Source organism: Mustelus asterias, chromosome 17 (genome assembly GCF_964213995.1).
Source record: "Mustelus asterias chromosome 17, sMusAst1.hap1.1, whole genome shotgun sequence".
Taxonomy (NCBI): Eukaryota; Metazoa; Chordata; class Chondrichthyes; order Carcharhiniformes; family Triakidae; genus Mustelus; species Mustelus asterias.
In genome coordinates, this window is record NC_135817.1 from 84,307,821 (window position 1) to 84,325,387 (window position 17,567).

At 46.4% G+C, this 17,567-nt stretch overlaps 1 protein-coding gene across 1 annotated transcript in view; it reads left to right on the top strand.

The window, feature by feature from the left end:
* Positions 1–438: 438 nt before the first annotated feature.
* LOC144506652 (SAM domain-containing protein SAMSN-1-like) overlaps positions 439–17,567 on the top strand; it is a 79,177-nt gene continuing 62,048 nt past the window's right edge. Inside the window, exon 1 of the mRNA XM_078233053.1 lies at positions 439–501. Coding sequence (XP_078089179.1) covers positions 472–501 — 30 coding nt within the window. The 5' untranslated portion in view covers positions 439–471. The remainder of the gene's footprint in view (positions 502–17,567) is intronic.

The following is a 17,567-nucleotide window of genomic DNA, read 5'->3' on the forward strand; positions in this document are numbered from 1 at the left end:
CCATTGTGCCACCGTGCTGTGGTTGTGGGGTAATTGTCAATTACAAATGCTGACCTTGCCAGCAACACCCACAGCCCGTGAAAGAATAAATTGTTAGAAATGCAATTGACCTGTGTGCGTGTTTTTGGTTGATTAGTTCCTGGGCAGGCATCAGATGACCCCATGTGTGCGCTGAAACCATTGCATCCACAACCAAACCTGCAGGAGAAGAAATGCATTGCGGAGGCACAGAGGGAAGTATACAAGCCGGACCCTGACTGGGACCTCCCCTCCCAATCGCTGATCGCCATTCACAGCCCCAAGTGGTACGAAACGTCCGAATTCTCCTCTCCGTGGGACTGGAAGCACCATTCCTGTTGTAAGAAGCTGCAGGATTCCGAAGATCTGCGGTTTGATGGGACCCTGCTGGTGGAGCGCGATTGGTATCCCTTCCCTCCGCACACCTATCATTGCCAGAGCTTTCCAAGCTCCATGGCTGGAATGGACCTGCCGGAAGGATGGGTAGGTAAATGTTTCAACATGATCGAATGACCTTTTACCTTGAGCGCAGGGGCTGTAGCTGAGACTGTCAGACAGGAGGGAATCATTCCACTTTTCCTATTTGTGCTTACAATAAAAAAAACCTGCATTTATATAGCACCTTTCACAGGCTCATAATTCCCAAAAGCCCTTGAGGGCCCAATAACTACTTTGAAAAGCAGTCACTGTCGTTGTGAAGGGGAATGTGGCAGCCAGTGTGTGCATCAGGAGGCAGTGGTGTCCTGGTATTATCACTGGACTAGTAATCCTGATACGCAGGGAATGCCCTGGAACTCCCTGGTTTCGAATCCCACCATGGCAAATTTGAATTCTGTAAGAATCTGGAATTAAAAGTCTAACGATAACCATGAAACCATTGTCGATTGTCGGAAAAACCATTCTGGTTCATTAATGTCCTTTAGGGAAGGAAATCTGCCGTCCTTACCTGGTCTGGCCTACAGGTGACTCCAGACCCACAGCAACATGGTTGACTCACAACTACCCTCTGAAATGGTCCAGCAAACCACTCAGCTCAAGGACGACTAGGCATGGGCAATAAATACTGGCCCAGATGACAGTTCCTGAATCACAGAATTGCTGTGGCACAGAAGGAGGCCATTTGGCTCACTGCAAACAAGCATCATGACTTAGTGCCATTCTCTTGCCTTTACCCCGTACCCTGCACATTGTTTCTATTCAAATAATTGCCTAATGTCCTCTTGAATGCCTCGATTGAACCTGCCTCCACCACACTTCCAGACAGTGCATTCCAGACCCCAACCATTCATTGACTGATGGAATTTTTTCTCACATCATATTTGCTTCTTTTGCGAATCACTTTAAGTCCGTGCCCTCTTGCTCTTGAACAGTTTTTCCCGATCTACTCTGTCCAGACCCCTCATGATTATGAGCATCTCCATCAAATCTCCTCTAAGCTGCCTTCTCTCCCGGAACAGCCCAAAACTCTCCAATCAATCCTCATAACTGAGGTTTCTCCTTCCTAGAACAATTCTTGTAAATCTCTTCTGTACCCTCTCCAAAGCGTTCACATCCTTTGTTATGCTTCAAGGTTAGAAACTCCACAGTGTTTTATGAAGCCCGCTTGAATCATAAGTTTTGCATCTTGAATTTGGCGAGGATAAGCATGAGACGTTTCACTTCAGGTATGATTCAAGTGATCCACTGGGGAGCTTTGATCAAACAAAGTTTATTTAAGAATATAGTTAACATGTATAATAAGAAACTTAGCAAGAACTTTTATCAATTACAAACAAGAAACAAACAATCATGATAATGTGTTTCACTTGACAAAGATATCTACAATGTTCCAATCAAACCAATCCCATAGACAAAATTCCCTTTTCACAGGTTTAACACAGCACAGACTAATGCTCAAGTGATACTGGGATCGAGGCCAGTAGTTGAATTCTGCAGTCAAGTGCTCTTGAGACTCAGAACAGTTTGAAGACAAGACAGCTTCCCAAAGAACCAGTGAGAGTCTGATCCAGCCCCCAACCACAGCCCATTTTTATCCTTCAGAAAAGCAAGATCTTGTTTTCAGCTAACCAACAGAATTTTCAAAACAACAGGGAGAGAGGGAAAACACTTCTTTTTAGCTTGCTGTCACTTCTAAAACTAAAAGCACAAACCTGCAGCTCTAAACTGAAACTGATAATGAAATTCCTGTCACCGGAGCTGCCCGCAGTTTTTTTCTCCCCCCAACAATGACACCACCTTTGGCTGTGAGCATTAAAGGTACATTAACATCACACCTTCCTATAGTGTGGCCCCCAGAACTGTACACAATATCCCAGCTAAGGTCTGACTAGCATCTGTATAAGTTCAGTATAACCTCTTTGCTCTTGTACTCAATGCCCCTATTAATAGAGCCCAGAATACTATATGCTTTAATTGCTCTCTCCACCTGTCCTAATACCTTCAATGATCTAAGTACATATATACCCTGGTCCCTCTGCTCCTTCACTCCATTAGGAATTTTACCCCTTATTTTGTATTGTTCCTCCATGTTCTTCCGACCAAAATGCATCACACCACACTTCTCCACATTGAACTGCATCTGCCACCTATCTGCCCACTCCACCGACTTGTCCTTTTGAAGTTCTACACTGTCCTCCTCACAGTTTACAATACTTCCAAGTTTAATATCTCCCACAGATTTTGAAACTAAACATAGAAACATAGAAACTAGAAGCAGGAGTACACCATTCGGTTCTTCGAGCCTGCTTCGCTATTCGTCTTGATCATGGTTGATCATCGAATTCAATGTCCTGATCCCGCCTTCCTTCCCTTCATCCTTTTAGCCCCAAGAGCTATATCTAATTTCTTCTTGAAATCAGACAACGTTTTGACCTCAACTATTATCTGTGGTAGTGAATTCCACATATTCACCACCCTCTGGGTGAAGAAATTTCTCCTCACCTCAGTTCAAAAATGTTTATCCCTTATCCTCAAACTATGATCCCTAGTTCTGGGCTCCCCACCATTGGGAACATTCTTTCTGAATCTACCCAGTCAAACCCTGTTAGAATTTTATAAGTTTCTATGAGATCCCCTCTCACTCTTCTAAACTCCAGTGACTATAATCCTAACCGACTTAATCTCTCCTCATATATCAGACCTGCCATCCCAGGAATCAGCCTGGTAAACCTTCATTGTACTCCCTCTATAGCAAGGACATCCTTCCTCAGGTAAGGTCCACCAAAATTGCACAAATACTCCATGTGTGTCCTCACCAATGCCCTATACAATTGCAGCAAAGCATCCCTACCCCTATACTCAAATCCTCTCTCTAAGAAGGTCAACATACCATTTGCATTCTTTACTGCCTGCTGTACCTGCGCGCTTACTTTCAGCAACTGATGCATGAGGACACCAAGGTCTCACTGAGTATCCACCTCTCTCAATTTACACCCACGCAAGTAATATTCTGTCTTCCTAATATAAAGACTGACAAATCCCCAGGGCCTGATGGGATCTATCCAAGGCTGCTCAGGGAGACGAGAGATGAAATCGCTGGGCCTCTGACGCAAATCTTTGTCTTGTCACTGGACACAGGTGAGGTCCCAGAGGATTGGAGGATAGCTAATGTGGTCCTGTTATTTAAGAAAGGAAGGAAGGATAACCCGGGTAATTATAGGCCGGTGAGCTTGACGTCCGTGGTGGGGAAGTTGTTGGAGAAGATTCTTAGAGATAGGATGTATGCACATTTAGAAAGGAATAAACTCATTAACGATAGTCAGCATGGTTTTGTGAGAGGGAGGTCATGCCTCACTAACCTGGTGGAGTTTTTTGAAGAAGTGACCAGAATGGTTGACGAGGGAAGGGCCGTGGATGTCGTCTATATGGACTTTAGTAAAGTGTTTGACAAAGTCCCTCATGGTAGGCTGGTGAAAAAGGTTGGATCTCATGGGATAAAGGGGGAGGTGGCTAGATGGGTGGAGAACTGGCTTGGTCACAGAAGACAGAGGGTGGTAGTGGAAGGGTCTTTTTCCGGCTGGAGGCCTGTGACTAGTGGTGTTCCGCAGGGCTCTGTATTGGGACCTCTGCTGTTTGTGATTTATATAAACGATCTGGAAGAAGGTGTAACTGGGGTGATCAGTAAGTTTGCGGACGACACAAAATTGGCAGGACTTGCAGATAGTGAGGAGCATTGTCAGAGGCTACAGAAGGATATAGATAGGCTGGAAATTTGGGCAAAGAAATGGCAGATGGAGTTCAATCCTGATAAATGCGAAGTGATGCATTTTGGTAGAACTAATGTAGGGAGGAGCTATACGATAAATGGCAGAACCATAAAGGGTGTCGATACGCAGAGGGACCTGGGTGTGCAAGTCCACAGATCCTTGAAGGTGGCGTCACAGGTGGAGAAGGTGGTGAAGAAGGCATATGGCATGCTTGCCTTTATAGGACGGGTCATAGAGTATAAAAGTTGGGGTCTGATGTTGCAGATGTATAGAATGTTGGTACGGCCGCATTTGGAATACTGCGTCCAGTTCCGTTCGCCACACTGCCAGAAGGACGTGGAGGCTTTGGAGAGAGTACAGAGGAGGCTTACCAGGATGTTGCCTGGTATGGAGGGGCTTAGTTATGAGGAGAGATTGGGTAAACTGGGGTTGTTCTCCCTGGAAAGACGGAGGATGAGGGGAGACTTAATAGAGGTGTATAAAATTATGAAAGGCACAGATAGGGTGAACGGTGGGAAGATTTTCCCCAGGTCGGTGGTGACGTTCACGAGGGGTCATAGGTTCAAGGTGAACGGGGGGAGGTTTAACACAGATATCAGAAGGACATATTTTACACAGAGGGTGGTGGGGGCCTGGAATGCGCATGCCAGACAAGGTGGTGGAGGCGGACACACTGGGAACGTTTAAGACTTATCTAGATAGCCACATGAACGGAGTGGGAATGGAGGGATACAAAAGAATGGTCTAGTTTGGACCAGGGAGCGGCGCGGGCTTGGAGGGCCGAAGGGCCTGTTCCTGTGCTGTATTGTTCTTTGTTCTTTGTTCCATGCTGTAAACCTCTACGACTCTATGACTCTATGTCTGGAAAAGCAAGGGTCCCGATTTTGACCCCTGGGTAACACCACAAACCTTTCTCCAGCCTGAAAAATATCTATTGACCATTATACTCTGCTTCCTATTATTCTGCCAGTTTTGTGCCCCTGTTGTTACTGTCCCTCTTAGTCCATGAGTTATAACCTTTCTCACTAGTCTGTTGTGTGGCACTATCTCAAATACATTCTGAAAGTCTATGTACACCACATCAACAGCATTACCCTCATTGACCCTTTCTGCTACCTCCTCAAAACTCCAGCAAGTTAGTTAAGCACAATTTCCCCTTTAAAAATCCATGCTGCCTCTTCCCAGTTAACCCTTATTTTCCCATATTACGACTTATTTTTTTAAAATTTCATTTTATGAGATGTTGCTGGCTAGATCAGCATTTATCTCCCATCCCCAGTTGCCCTTCAAAGGTGGTGGCGAGGTGTTGTCCTGAGCCACTGCAGTCCATGAGGTGTAGCTACATCCAGTGTTGTTCGGGAGGGAATTCCAAGATTTTGACCTTGCGACTGCGAAGGAACAGTGATATATTTCCAAGTCAGGATGGTGAGTGACTTGGAGGGGAACTTGCAGGTGGTGTTGCTCCCAGGTATCCTAGATAGGGTGGACATGGAGAGGATGTTTCCACTAGTGGGAGAGACTAGAACCCGAGGGCACAACCTCAGAGTGAATGGACGCTCCTTTAAAACTGAGATGAGGAGGAATTTCTTCAGTTAGAGGGTGGTGAATCTGTGGAATTCATTGCCCCAGAGGGCTGTGGAGGCCAGATCATTGAGTGTCTTTTAGACAGAGATAGATAGGTTCTTGATTGATAAGGGGCTCAAGGGTTACGGGGAGAAGGCAGGAGAATGGGGATGAGCATCATATCAGCCATGATTGAATGGCGGAGCAGACATGATGGGCCAAATGGCCCAATTCTGCTCCTATATTTTATGGTCTTATGGTATCTGCTGCTATTGTCCTTCTAGATGATAGTGGTCATGGGTTTGGAAGGTGCAGTCTGAAGGATCTTCAATCCCAATTGATTGTTTCTCGAAGCTTGCCCACTACTGATGATAAACTAACAGGCTTATAATTGCTGGGGCTATCCTTACAACCTTTTTTGAACAAGGTGTTACATTTGCAATTCTCCAGTCTTCTGGCACCTCTTCTGAGTTCAGAGAAAACTGGAAGATTATGAGCAGCACCTTGCGATTTCCATTCGAATTCCTCCGATACCCGTGGATGCATCTCATCCGGTCTCGGTGCCTTGCCAACTTTCAGTACTAGCAGTCTATTCAACAGTTCCTCCTCATCAAACTGGAACCCTTCCTTTTCTGTTGCCGTGTCCTGGATAGCATCTAACTCCTTGACAAAGATCGATGAAAAGTATTAGTTTAGTACATCAGTCATGCTCCCAGCCTCCATGTGAAAATTTCTTTTTAGATCCCTAATTGGTCCTACTATTCCTTTACTCATCCCATAATCAAATCCCATGAACCAATTAAAAAAAAATACAAATGGCAATGTTCTGATAATGTTTTTTCAGCATTGATCGATATTGGCCCAGGTCTCTTCCAGCTAAGAGGGCAGACGTGGTCTTGATTCAACTTCTCAACTGAGAGACAGCACCCTCAGCATTTCAGCACCCCCTCCGTACTGTACTGCTGTGTCAACCTAGATCCAGTGAATATGGAACCTACAACCTCTGACTCCGAGGCAAGAATACTACCTCGGTATATTTGTACATGTGCACTGTGTGCTCTACTCTACAACAAGTTCCAGTGGGATATACACCAGGCTGGATTTTCCAGGTGTTGTCCTCACCCAGCGTCCCTTCTTCCCCTCAGTATAAAGGTCAGGGAGTGAGCTTGTCCCTGTTTTTCCGGCCTGCCCTGTGGCCATTTCATGGCCATCAGGTTATTAACTGGCTGGAAGTGAGGCTTTCACCCCATCTGTTGAGGAAATCCCACCTCAGAGAACGGGCCGGCCAATCAAATGTCCGGTGGCTCTCTGGATTCAGCAGTGCCGCCATGAGCAATGGCCACTGCTGGGACTGCAGCGAGTCCCCATCACCGTTCACTGTTGGAGCCTGATGCAAAGTAAGTCGGGGGTTGGGGGTCGGGGGGGGGGGGGGGGGGGTGGGGCTGGGGGGGAGGTGGGGGGATGGTGGTGGGGAGGGAATGTTGCTGGTTCCAGGCTGTCAGGGTCCGTTGGGGGTAGGGTGGGGTGTGGGCAGGAGGGGATGGTGTCGAGAGGTGTCTGGGACTGAGGTGGACAGGGCAAGGGGAGGGAAAACCTTGGGGGACGGGTTAAAGACCTGGGGTTACAAAACCTTTTGGGGTGGCTCTCTGGTGATCACACGAGCATGAGCATACCTAGAGTATTGTGCACAGTTTTAGTCATCTTATTTGAGGAAAGATGTAGTGACATTGGAGGCAGTTCAGAGGAAGTTCACTAGATTGATTCCAGAGATGAGGGGTTTGTCGGATGAAGAGAGATTGAACAGTTTAGGCCGACACTCTCTGGAATTTAGAAGAATGATGGGAGATCAAATTGAGGCATACAAGATGATAAAAGGTATGGATAAAGTAGATGTGGAGCGGATGCTTCCTCGCGTGGGGCATTCTAGAACAAGAGATCATAGCTTAGGATAAGGGATAGCAAATTTAAAGCAGAGTTGAGGAGAAACTACTTCTCCCAAAGGGTTGTGAACCTGTGGAATTCGCGATCCCAAAGTGCGGTGGGTGCTGGGACAGTGAGTAAATTTAAGGAGGAGTTGGACAGATTTTTAATCGGTAATGGTTGAAGGGTTATGGGGATAAGGCAGGAAAATGGGGATGAGGAGCATATCAGCCATGATCGAATGGCAGAGCAGACTCGATGGGCTGAATGGCCTAATTCTGTTCCTATATCTTAAGAACTATATTGGAGATGGCACCATGACCACACACACCCATGCCACACAACCCCCTTGACTGGCCAACGTGGCCACCACATTAAAAGTTGCCAGGCTGCATACTTGACATGGACTTCTCCCGCCATGGGTTAATTCCTGCCATGATGGGTGAGGCCCTTAAGTGGCCACTTTAGAGCACTGATTGATCCATGAGTGGGCAGGCCTCCCGAACCCTCACCCACTACTGGTAAAATTGAGGCAGGAATGGGGGTGGGCAGGTTGTGCCCCCATGGCATGGCACCCTATTCTCAGCCTTCCTAAGGCTGCCAACCCGCCCCAGAGCTGCTCACCCCCTTCCTATGACTCTCATCCTGCCCTCATTCACTTGGAGTCTGGTGTTGTTCCTGGGCTGGGCCTCAGTCGCATTACCAGCTGCAGCCACCATTCCTGGCGGCACTGCAGGCAACTGATTGCTATCTGCCTCTGACTGGCCAGCAGCTCTCAGAGCTGGCTTTTCTGCGCCAATGAGGGTGTGATTTCCATACAGGAAGCAACACTGCGAAGCTGCCTGAGCTCTTTGAATTCTGGCCCTTTGATTGTGTCTGTTTTTTAATCACTCCATCATTGGCAGTCCTGCCTTCAGCTCTGTTGGGTGGCAGTGGTTAGCACTGCTGCCTCACAGCATCAGGGACCCGGGTTCGATTCCCGGCTTGGCTCACTGTCTGTGTGGAGTCTGCACATTCTCCCCGTGTCTGCGAGGGTTTCCTCCGCGTTTCTCCCACAGTCTGAAAGATGTGCTGGTCAGGTGCATTGGCCATGCTAAATTCTCCCTCAGTGTACCCAAACAGGTGCCGGAGTGTGGCGACTAGGAGATTTTCACAGTAACTTCATTGCAGTGTGAATGTAAACCTACTTGTAACGTTAATAAATAAACTTTAACACCTTAAGCACTAGGATTATACCTGAACCTCTGCACAGACCATAACTTATAAATATCTTTCAAAATTAGCATTTGGAACTATCTGAATATTTGCTTAACGTGCTCAGATTAAATCCCATGGAATAATAAAAGCAAAATACTGCAGGTGCTAGAAATCTGAAATATAAACAGAATATACTGGAAAATCCCAACAGGTCAGGCAGCATCTTTTGTTAAAAATCATTTTACCGGACATGAACGGCACTGACTGGGCCCGTTCCTAACCTCCTTCCATTTCACAGGGCATAGGAGAGTCAACCACATTGCTGTGGGTCTAGACTAGACAGATTCCTTCCCTAAAAGACAGTAAGTTTAAGTATTAGTGCCACAAGTAGCCTTACATTCACACTGCAGTGAAGTTACTGTGAAAATCCCCGAGTCGCCACACTCCGGCGCCTGTTCGGGTACACTGAGGGAGAATTTAGCACGGCCAATGCACCCTAACCAGCACATCTTTCGGAATGTGAGAGGAAACCGGAACACTCGTGGGTTTCCTCCGGGTGCTCCGGTTTCCTCCCACGGTCCAAAGATGTGCGGGTTAGGTTGATTGGCCATGCTAAATTGTCCCTTAGTGTCCTGAGATGGTAGGTTAGAGGGATTAGTGGGTAAAATATGTAGGGATATGGGGGTAGGGCCTGGGTGGGATTGTGGTCGGTGCAGACTCGATGGGCCGAATGGCCTCTTTCTGTACTGTAGGGTTTCTATGTTTCACTCGGAGGAAACCCATGCTGACATGTGGAGAACATGCAAACTCCACACAGACAGTGATCCAAGCCAGGAATCGAATCCGGGTCCCTGACGCTGTGAGGCAGCAGTGCTAACCACTGTGCCACTGTGCCGCCCAGACGTAAACCAGATGTGTTTAGACTTTTAATTGCAATTTTCATGATTTTAATTAAATTCACATTTCACCATCTCGTTAGGATTTGAACCCAGATCTTGCTCTGGATTTCTAGTCAAGTCACAATCCCACTGTGCCACAGCTTCTCCATGGGGAAGAAAGCATCTTGAGTCTGTACAACTCTTCTTCAGAACCAAGGGATGTTTTGTTACATTAAGTGTAATAGTTATAACTATAGAGAGTTATAGAACAAAGAGATTTAGGGGTACATGTTCATAGCTCATTGAAAGTGGAGTCACAAGTGGACAGAGTGGTGAAGAAGGCATTTGGCATGCTTGGTTTCATTGGTCAGAACACTGAATACAGGAGTTGGAATGTCTTGTTAAAGTTGTACAAGACATTGGTAAGGTCAGTCTTGGAATACTGTGTACAGTTCTGGTCACCCTATTATAGAAAGGATATTATTAAACGAGAAAGGGTGAAGAAAAGATTGACTAGGATGCTACCGGGACTTAAGAACATAAGAACATAAGAAATAGGAGCAGGAGTAGGCCATCTAGCCCCTCGAACCTGCCCAGCCATTCAATAAGATCATGGCTGATCTGAAGTGGATCAGTTCCACTTACCCGCCTGATCCCTATAACCCCTAATTCCCTTACCGATCAGGAATCCATCTATCCGTGATTTAAACATATTCAACGAGGTAGCCTCCACCACTTCAGTGGGCAGAGAATTCCAGAGATTCACCACCCTCTGAGAGAAGAAGTTCCTCCTCAACTCTGTCCTAAACCGACCCCCCTTTATTTTGAAGCTGTGCCCTCTAGTTCTAGTTTCCTTCCTAAGTGGAAAGAATCTCTCCGCCTCTACCCTATCCAGCCCCTTCATTATCTTATAGGTCTCTATAAGATCCCCCCTCAGCCTTCTAAATTCCAACAAATACAAACCCAATCTGCTCAGTCTCTTCTCATAATCAACACCCCTCATCTCTGGTATCAACCTGGTGAACCTTCTCTGCACTCCCTCCAAGGCCAATATATCCTTCCGCAAATAAGGGGACCAATACTGCACACAGTATTCCAGCTGTGGCCTCACCAATGCCCTGTACAGATGCAGCCAGACATCTCTGCTTTTATATTCTATCCCCCTTGTGATATAGGCCAACATCCCATTTGCCTTCTTGATCACCTGTTGCACCTGCAGACTGGGTTTTTGCGTCTCATGTACAAGGACCTTGTGCATGATAGTTTGAGTTGCAAGGAGAGGCTGGATAGACTGAGACTTTTTTCTCTGGAGCGTAGGAGGCTTAGGAGTGATCTTATAGAAGTCTATAAAATAATGAGGGGCACAGATCAGCTAGATAGTCAACATCTTTTACCAAAGGTAAGGGAGTCTAAAACTAGAGGGCATAGGTTTAAGGTGAGAGGGGAGAGATACAAAAGGATCCAGAGGGGCAATTGTTTCACACAGAAGATGGCGAGTATGTGGAACAAGTTGCCAGAGGTACTAGTAGAGGCGGGTACAATTTTGTATTTTAAAAAGCATTTAGACAGTAAGATGAGTAAGATGGGTATCGAGGGATATGGGCCAAACGCAGGCAATTGGGACTAGCTTAGTCGTTAAAAAAAAGGCGGCATGGACAAGTTGGGCCAAAGGGCCTGTTTCCATGCTGTAAACTCTATGACTCTCTGACTCTAAGTGCACTGTCTAAATGTAAGTTGTTGTAATGTAACCCCAAAGACTGAAAATAACGTGACTCTTAACACAGCTTAGAATATTATCAATGCAATCGATCAGTGCGTTTTCAGGAGAAATATTTGGTAATAGTGTTTGACCTCTGTTAAGTCATGATTGCATTGGGTGTGGACAGGGGTATGTGTCACATTTACTCCACTGTCTCTATCCTTTCAGTAACTTTATGCAATCCCTTTCACTGCTGATGCAGCGATGGTTAGTCAACTGAAGGGGAGGAGGAAATGGTGAAAGAACGTGTGCGAAGGGTGACTGGATCTTGTCGTTATTGCATCTTGGCTCACCCTTTGTCGCTGAACCAGTCCACCTCCCCCTCATCACAGTGGGCAGCAGACTGGCATCCAGTGGGATTGTGGCATTGGAGGCACCTCACAGAATGTCACAGGTATGATCATTCCCTGATTGCTTTAACAGTGGGTCAGCAGAGTGATAATGGACTGCAGGGCCTCCCTCTGTGCTGTATATTCCTATGTCAAGGATGTCAAGGGATGTGGGGAGCAAAATGTTCATGGTGTTCAAACACCACCACCCTCCCTCCACCCTACAAAATTTATACCGTCTTGTCTCTATTTGAACAATCCTTTGGAAAAGGTGGAATTAAGCTCACTGGAAAGGACACAAGAACAATTGCTCCCAGAGTTGATCATTTCAACCATTGAATAGTTGGGCTTGTGATTTTAAATGTTCATCAGAATATTATAGTGAATAGTCACAAAGTTATTGCTTCACAAGTCTATCAATAACTAGATTTCAATAGATTAGTGATACATAACCAGTGCTTGGACACCATGAGCAAAGGCACATCGGAAATTGGAGCAAAAGTAGACCATTCGCTCCTTGGCTGCGTCGATGTTCAGTAAGATTATGGATGATGTTTTACCTCCACTTCACTTTTCTGCCCAATCTCCTTGCTTCCCTTAATGTCCAAAAATCGAGGGGAGGCGATGGTCTAGTGGTATTCTTGCTAGACTATTAATCCAGAAATTGAGCTAACGTTCAGGGACCCAAGTTCGAACCCCTGCTCACCATGGCAGATGGCAGAATTTGAATTCTATAAAAATAACTGGAATTAAGAATCCACTGATGACCATGAAACCATTGTCAATTGTCGAAAAAACCCATCTGGTTCATCAATGTCCTTTAGGGAAGGAAATCTGCCATCCTTACCTGGCCTGGCCTACATGTGACTCCAGAGCCACAGCAATGTGATTGACTCTCAATCGCCCTCTGAAATGGCCTAACAAGCCAAGGGCAATTAGGGATGGGGAATAAATGCTGGCCCATTCAATCTCTGCTTTGACTATTTTCAATGACTGCGCACTCACAGCTCACCAGGGGTAGAGGTTCCAAAGATTCACATTCTATTGAATGAGGATGCTTTGTATCAGTTGGTGGGCAATCTCTGAACCGGGGGCCACATGTGGCCCATCTGGGTGCGGCCCACAAAACATTTTGTTGACCATTGCCCACGCGTGGGGTTGCCACGTTCCACTGATTTCCGTCCATGTATTTTTTCGTATTGGTGTGACTGAAGTGATACACATGTTAAGCAAGGGTTCGTGAAGTGACGTGTGTGCTGATTGCTCACAATGTTGACTCTGAGAGCCGTGCGCTCCCTCTGTGTCCAAAGTGTCAATATTCCTTTTGCTTTTAGCACTTGATGTTGACCTACGATGGATCAGTCACGCCATACATCAAGGCAACGCACACACTTGAAGGTATTTCACCACCAAAATCACTCTAATGTCGTCAGTGTGTACCTCATCATCAGTTCTTTAGCAGGGACTCTTTATGGACTCGGGCAATGAAAGGAAATGGCGAAACAGGGGAGGAAATGTAATATCACGAAACCCTTCCAAACAGCACTTCCCCAATATAAATATACACAAGCACACACACACACACTCATATACAAGCACACCTGTGTGCAAGCACAGGAGAATACAAACACACACAGTCAGAAACGTAGATGGATTTATCAGCACTTCCAAACCTGAAGCTTTTGTCAACTAGAAGGACAAGGAAAGCAGACACATGGGACCACCACCACTTGCAAATTCCCCTCCAAGCCACTCACCATCCTGACTTGGGAATATATCGCCGTTCCTTCACTGTCACTGGGTCAAAATCCTGGAACTCCCTACCTAACAGCACCTTGGGTGTACCTACACCACATGGACTGCAAAGCTTCAAGGAGGCAGCCCACCACTACCTTCTCAAGGGGAGTTAAGAAATGAGAATGTTAGTCTTGCCAGCAATGCCTACATCCCATGAATGAATAAAAAACACACGCAAGCACGCACATGCACGCACACACGCGCACATCTACCTTCTCTTGCCTTACCCCAAAGCACATTTATCTCCATCTCATGCTGTCTTCCTTTCTGCATATGCACGCACCTCTTTCCCTCTGCATGCTCCTTACAGATACCATCATGCTCTCCCACCTTCTTCCACACAGAGGTATCTCCCAACTGCTCATCCGCTACCTCACTCACCCATGTTTATCCCTCAAACACTCATTTTCACCACTTCCTGCTACACACACATATCCCAACTCCACATCCTCCCCACACAGCGGGGGGCAATAGTATAGTAATCCAGAGACCCAGGGGAATTCTCTGGGGATCTGGGTTCAAATCCCACCGCAGCAGATGGTGGAAGTTTAATTCATAGAGCCATAGAATCCCTACAGTGCAGAAGGAGGTCATTCGGCCCATCAAGTCTGCACCAACCACAATCCCACCCAGCCCCTATCCCTGTAATCCCACGTATTTACCCTAGCTATTCCCTCGACACGATGGAGCAATTTAGCATGGCCAATCAACATAACCTGTGCATCTTTGGACTGTGGGAGGAAACTGGAGCACCCGGAGGAAACCCACGCAGACACGGAGAGAACGTGCAGACTCCACACAGATGGTGGCCCAAGCTGGGAATTGAACCTGGGTCCCTGGCGCTGTGAAGCAGCAGTGTTAGCCACTGTGCCACCGTGCCACCCATGATCCTCATCCTCATGATCACAAACGTGAGTCTTCAGCCAATTTGATTAATTCCCCAAATCAAGGAGCTTGACACCATCCAGGACAAAGCAGCTCACTTGATTAACACCCCATCTATCACCTTAAACATTCAATCCCTCCACCACAGTGGCAAACATGTGTTCCATCGACAACATTTACTGCAGCAACTCACCAGGATTTCTTTGACAGTACTTTTGAATCCTGCAATATCTACCACATGGAAGGACAAAAACAGCAGCTGTATGGGAACACCACCTTCTGTAGGTTCAACTTCAAGCCACACACTATCCTGACTCAGTCATACACTGCCATTCCTTCACTGTCATTGGGCCCAGATCCTGGACCTTCCTTCCTAACATCACTGTGGGTGTACCTACACCACAGGGAGTGCAGAAGTTTAATAAGATGTCTCACCACCTCTTTTTCAAGGTCAATTAGCGATGGGCAGTAAATGCTGGCCAAGCCAGCAACAGCCACATCCCATGAACGGATATATAAAAAATGAACTAATTGAAATGCTATTTTCCCTCTGCATGTCAATGGCTTTGTGCAGGGTAGTTCCGTTGGATGATAACTGGACTCTTAATTCCAGGGGCATTGTTTCAAATCCGACGTGGGATAATAAATTTCCTGAAGTATTTTATTATTTTTTAATTGTCTTTTACCAAGAAATATTACAATCAATTCTCCACATTCTCCAAGTTCTTTGGAAATTGGAAATCTTTGGCAGTTGGGAATGGGGTGCCATGATAGCACAGTGTTTAGTACTGCTGCTTCACAGCGCCAGGGACCTGGGTTCAATTCCTGGCTCAGGTCACCATCTGTGTGGAGTTTGCACATTCTCCTCATGTCTGCGTGGGTTTTCTCGGGTGCCCCGGTTTCCACCCACGTTCTGAAAGACGTGCTGGTTAGGTGCAGTGACCCGAACAGATGCCAGACTGTGGCGACCAAGGGAATTTCACAGTAACTTCACTGCAGTGTTAATGTAAGCCTTACTTGTGACTAAAAAATAAACTTTAATCTCATTTACTGAAATTTCTCAACAAATCTTCATTTTTGTCACAAGCAGATTTTACAGAGAAAACAGTTGATAAATGATTGATAAATTGGGTGTAAGAACTTACAATTAGTTAAGACAGCACAGAACAAAAAATAGGTAACTTAAACTTTATTGTTAGTCTGTGTCTAGCCAACTTGTTCATTTTAATAAGGAAGCTGACAATAAGGTCCAGATTTTGCCACACTGCGGATCTTGTCTGTTGTGGCAAAAATGGCAGATGAGTCTGGAATTCCATGTCCTACCCCTGAACATAGCACTCCTCATTGTCACCAGAGCAAGACTGGAGCCAGGTTGGCATCAATATGAGTGTGGTAAAGGAAGCAGCTGGCCATTTAAATTATCAGCTGCCTCCACTGAAATGACACTGTCGTAGGACAGGAGTTTGCAACCTGGAGTGTGCAGATTAGACCAGGTAAAAGGAGGTCTGAACTTGGTAGATTTGTTTGGATAGTCAGGGCACGCTTTGGAGATGCAACACTTTGGATAGGGCCTGGGACACCTTTGATCCAGGTAAGGTTCCCTTTGGAAGAGGAATTGTACCCTTTTGGATTGTTAAAAGTCAATGTGATTGTCTGTAAAATTGCAACAATGCATTGGAAATGTCAAAGCTGTCAAGGAACTGCCAAAGGATACGAGTTGAGTTGGCATGGAGTAGGTAAGGGCAATGGGTAGTGGGTAAGGGGCATTGGTTGCCATGAATGGGCAGAAGTGGACATATGGGCTATAAAGGGTCTTTTGGATGTGGGGAAGCATAGGCAGTATGGAGGGCATGGGGGTGGATAGAGGGGCATGTGTTGGCATGGGGCTATGAGGGGCAATGCATTGTGGCAGGCATGAGATGTCATAGGTTGGCATGGATGGGGAATTGGACTTGTGTGGTGTGGGTGAGCTGTAAGGGCTGTTTTTAAAAAATCTAATTTAAGCAAAGTGCCAGAGCATGGAGACAAGGCTTCTGCTCAGCCTGCCTCCCCACCCAACTGCCTCTGCACTTATTCCGGGGCCTGACTTCTACTCCTGCCCACCTCCTCAAGAACATGGAAGGCCTCATACATTGACATTTACACTCCCAGGACAGGTACAGCACAGGGTTAGATATAGAGTAAAACTCCCTCTACACTGTCCCCATCAAGCACTCCCAGGACAGGTACAGCACGGGGTTAGATACAGAGTAAAGCTCCTTCTACACTGTCCCCATCAAACACTCCCAGGACAGGTACAGCACGGGGTTAGATACAGAGTAAAGCTCCCTCTACACTGTCCCCATCAAACACTCCCAGGACAGGGACAGCACGGGGTTAGATACAGAGTAAAGCTCCCTCTACACTGTCCCCATCAAACACTCCCAGGACAGGTACAACATGGCGTGAAATACAGAGTAAAGCTCCCTCTACACTGTCCCCATCAAACACTCCCAGGACAGGTACAGCACGGGGTTAGATACAGAGTAAAGCTCCCTCTACACTGTCCCCATCAAACACTCCCAGGACAGGTACAACATGGCGTGAAATACAGAGTAAAGCTCCCTCTACACTGTCCCCATCAAACACTCCCAGGACAGGTATAGCACGGGGTTAGATACAGAGTAAAGCTCCCTCTACACTGTCCCCATCAAACACTCCCAGGACAGGTACAGCACGGGGTTAGATACAGAGTAAAGCTCCCTCGACACTGTCCCCATCAAACACTCCCAAGGCAGGTCGAGCATCGATTCCTTTACTCTGTCCTTGTGGTCGTGTCAGGTGAGGCAGAGAGTTTGCGATGTTTGAAAAGATGATGGAGGCTGGTGTTGAGAGGGATCGAGTACCAGATCTGTCATGATTTTTTGTATCCTGTCTGGGAATGTAGCTGAAACCTAAATGCCACAATGTGTTCAGGAGATTTCTTTGTCAGTTGGTATCGAATATCCTGCAAAAAATAATAAATGGCAATGAACTC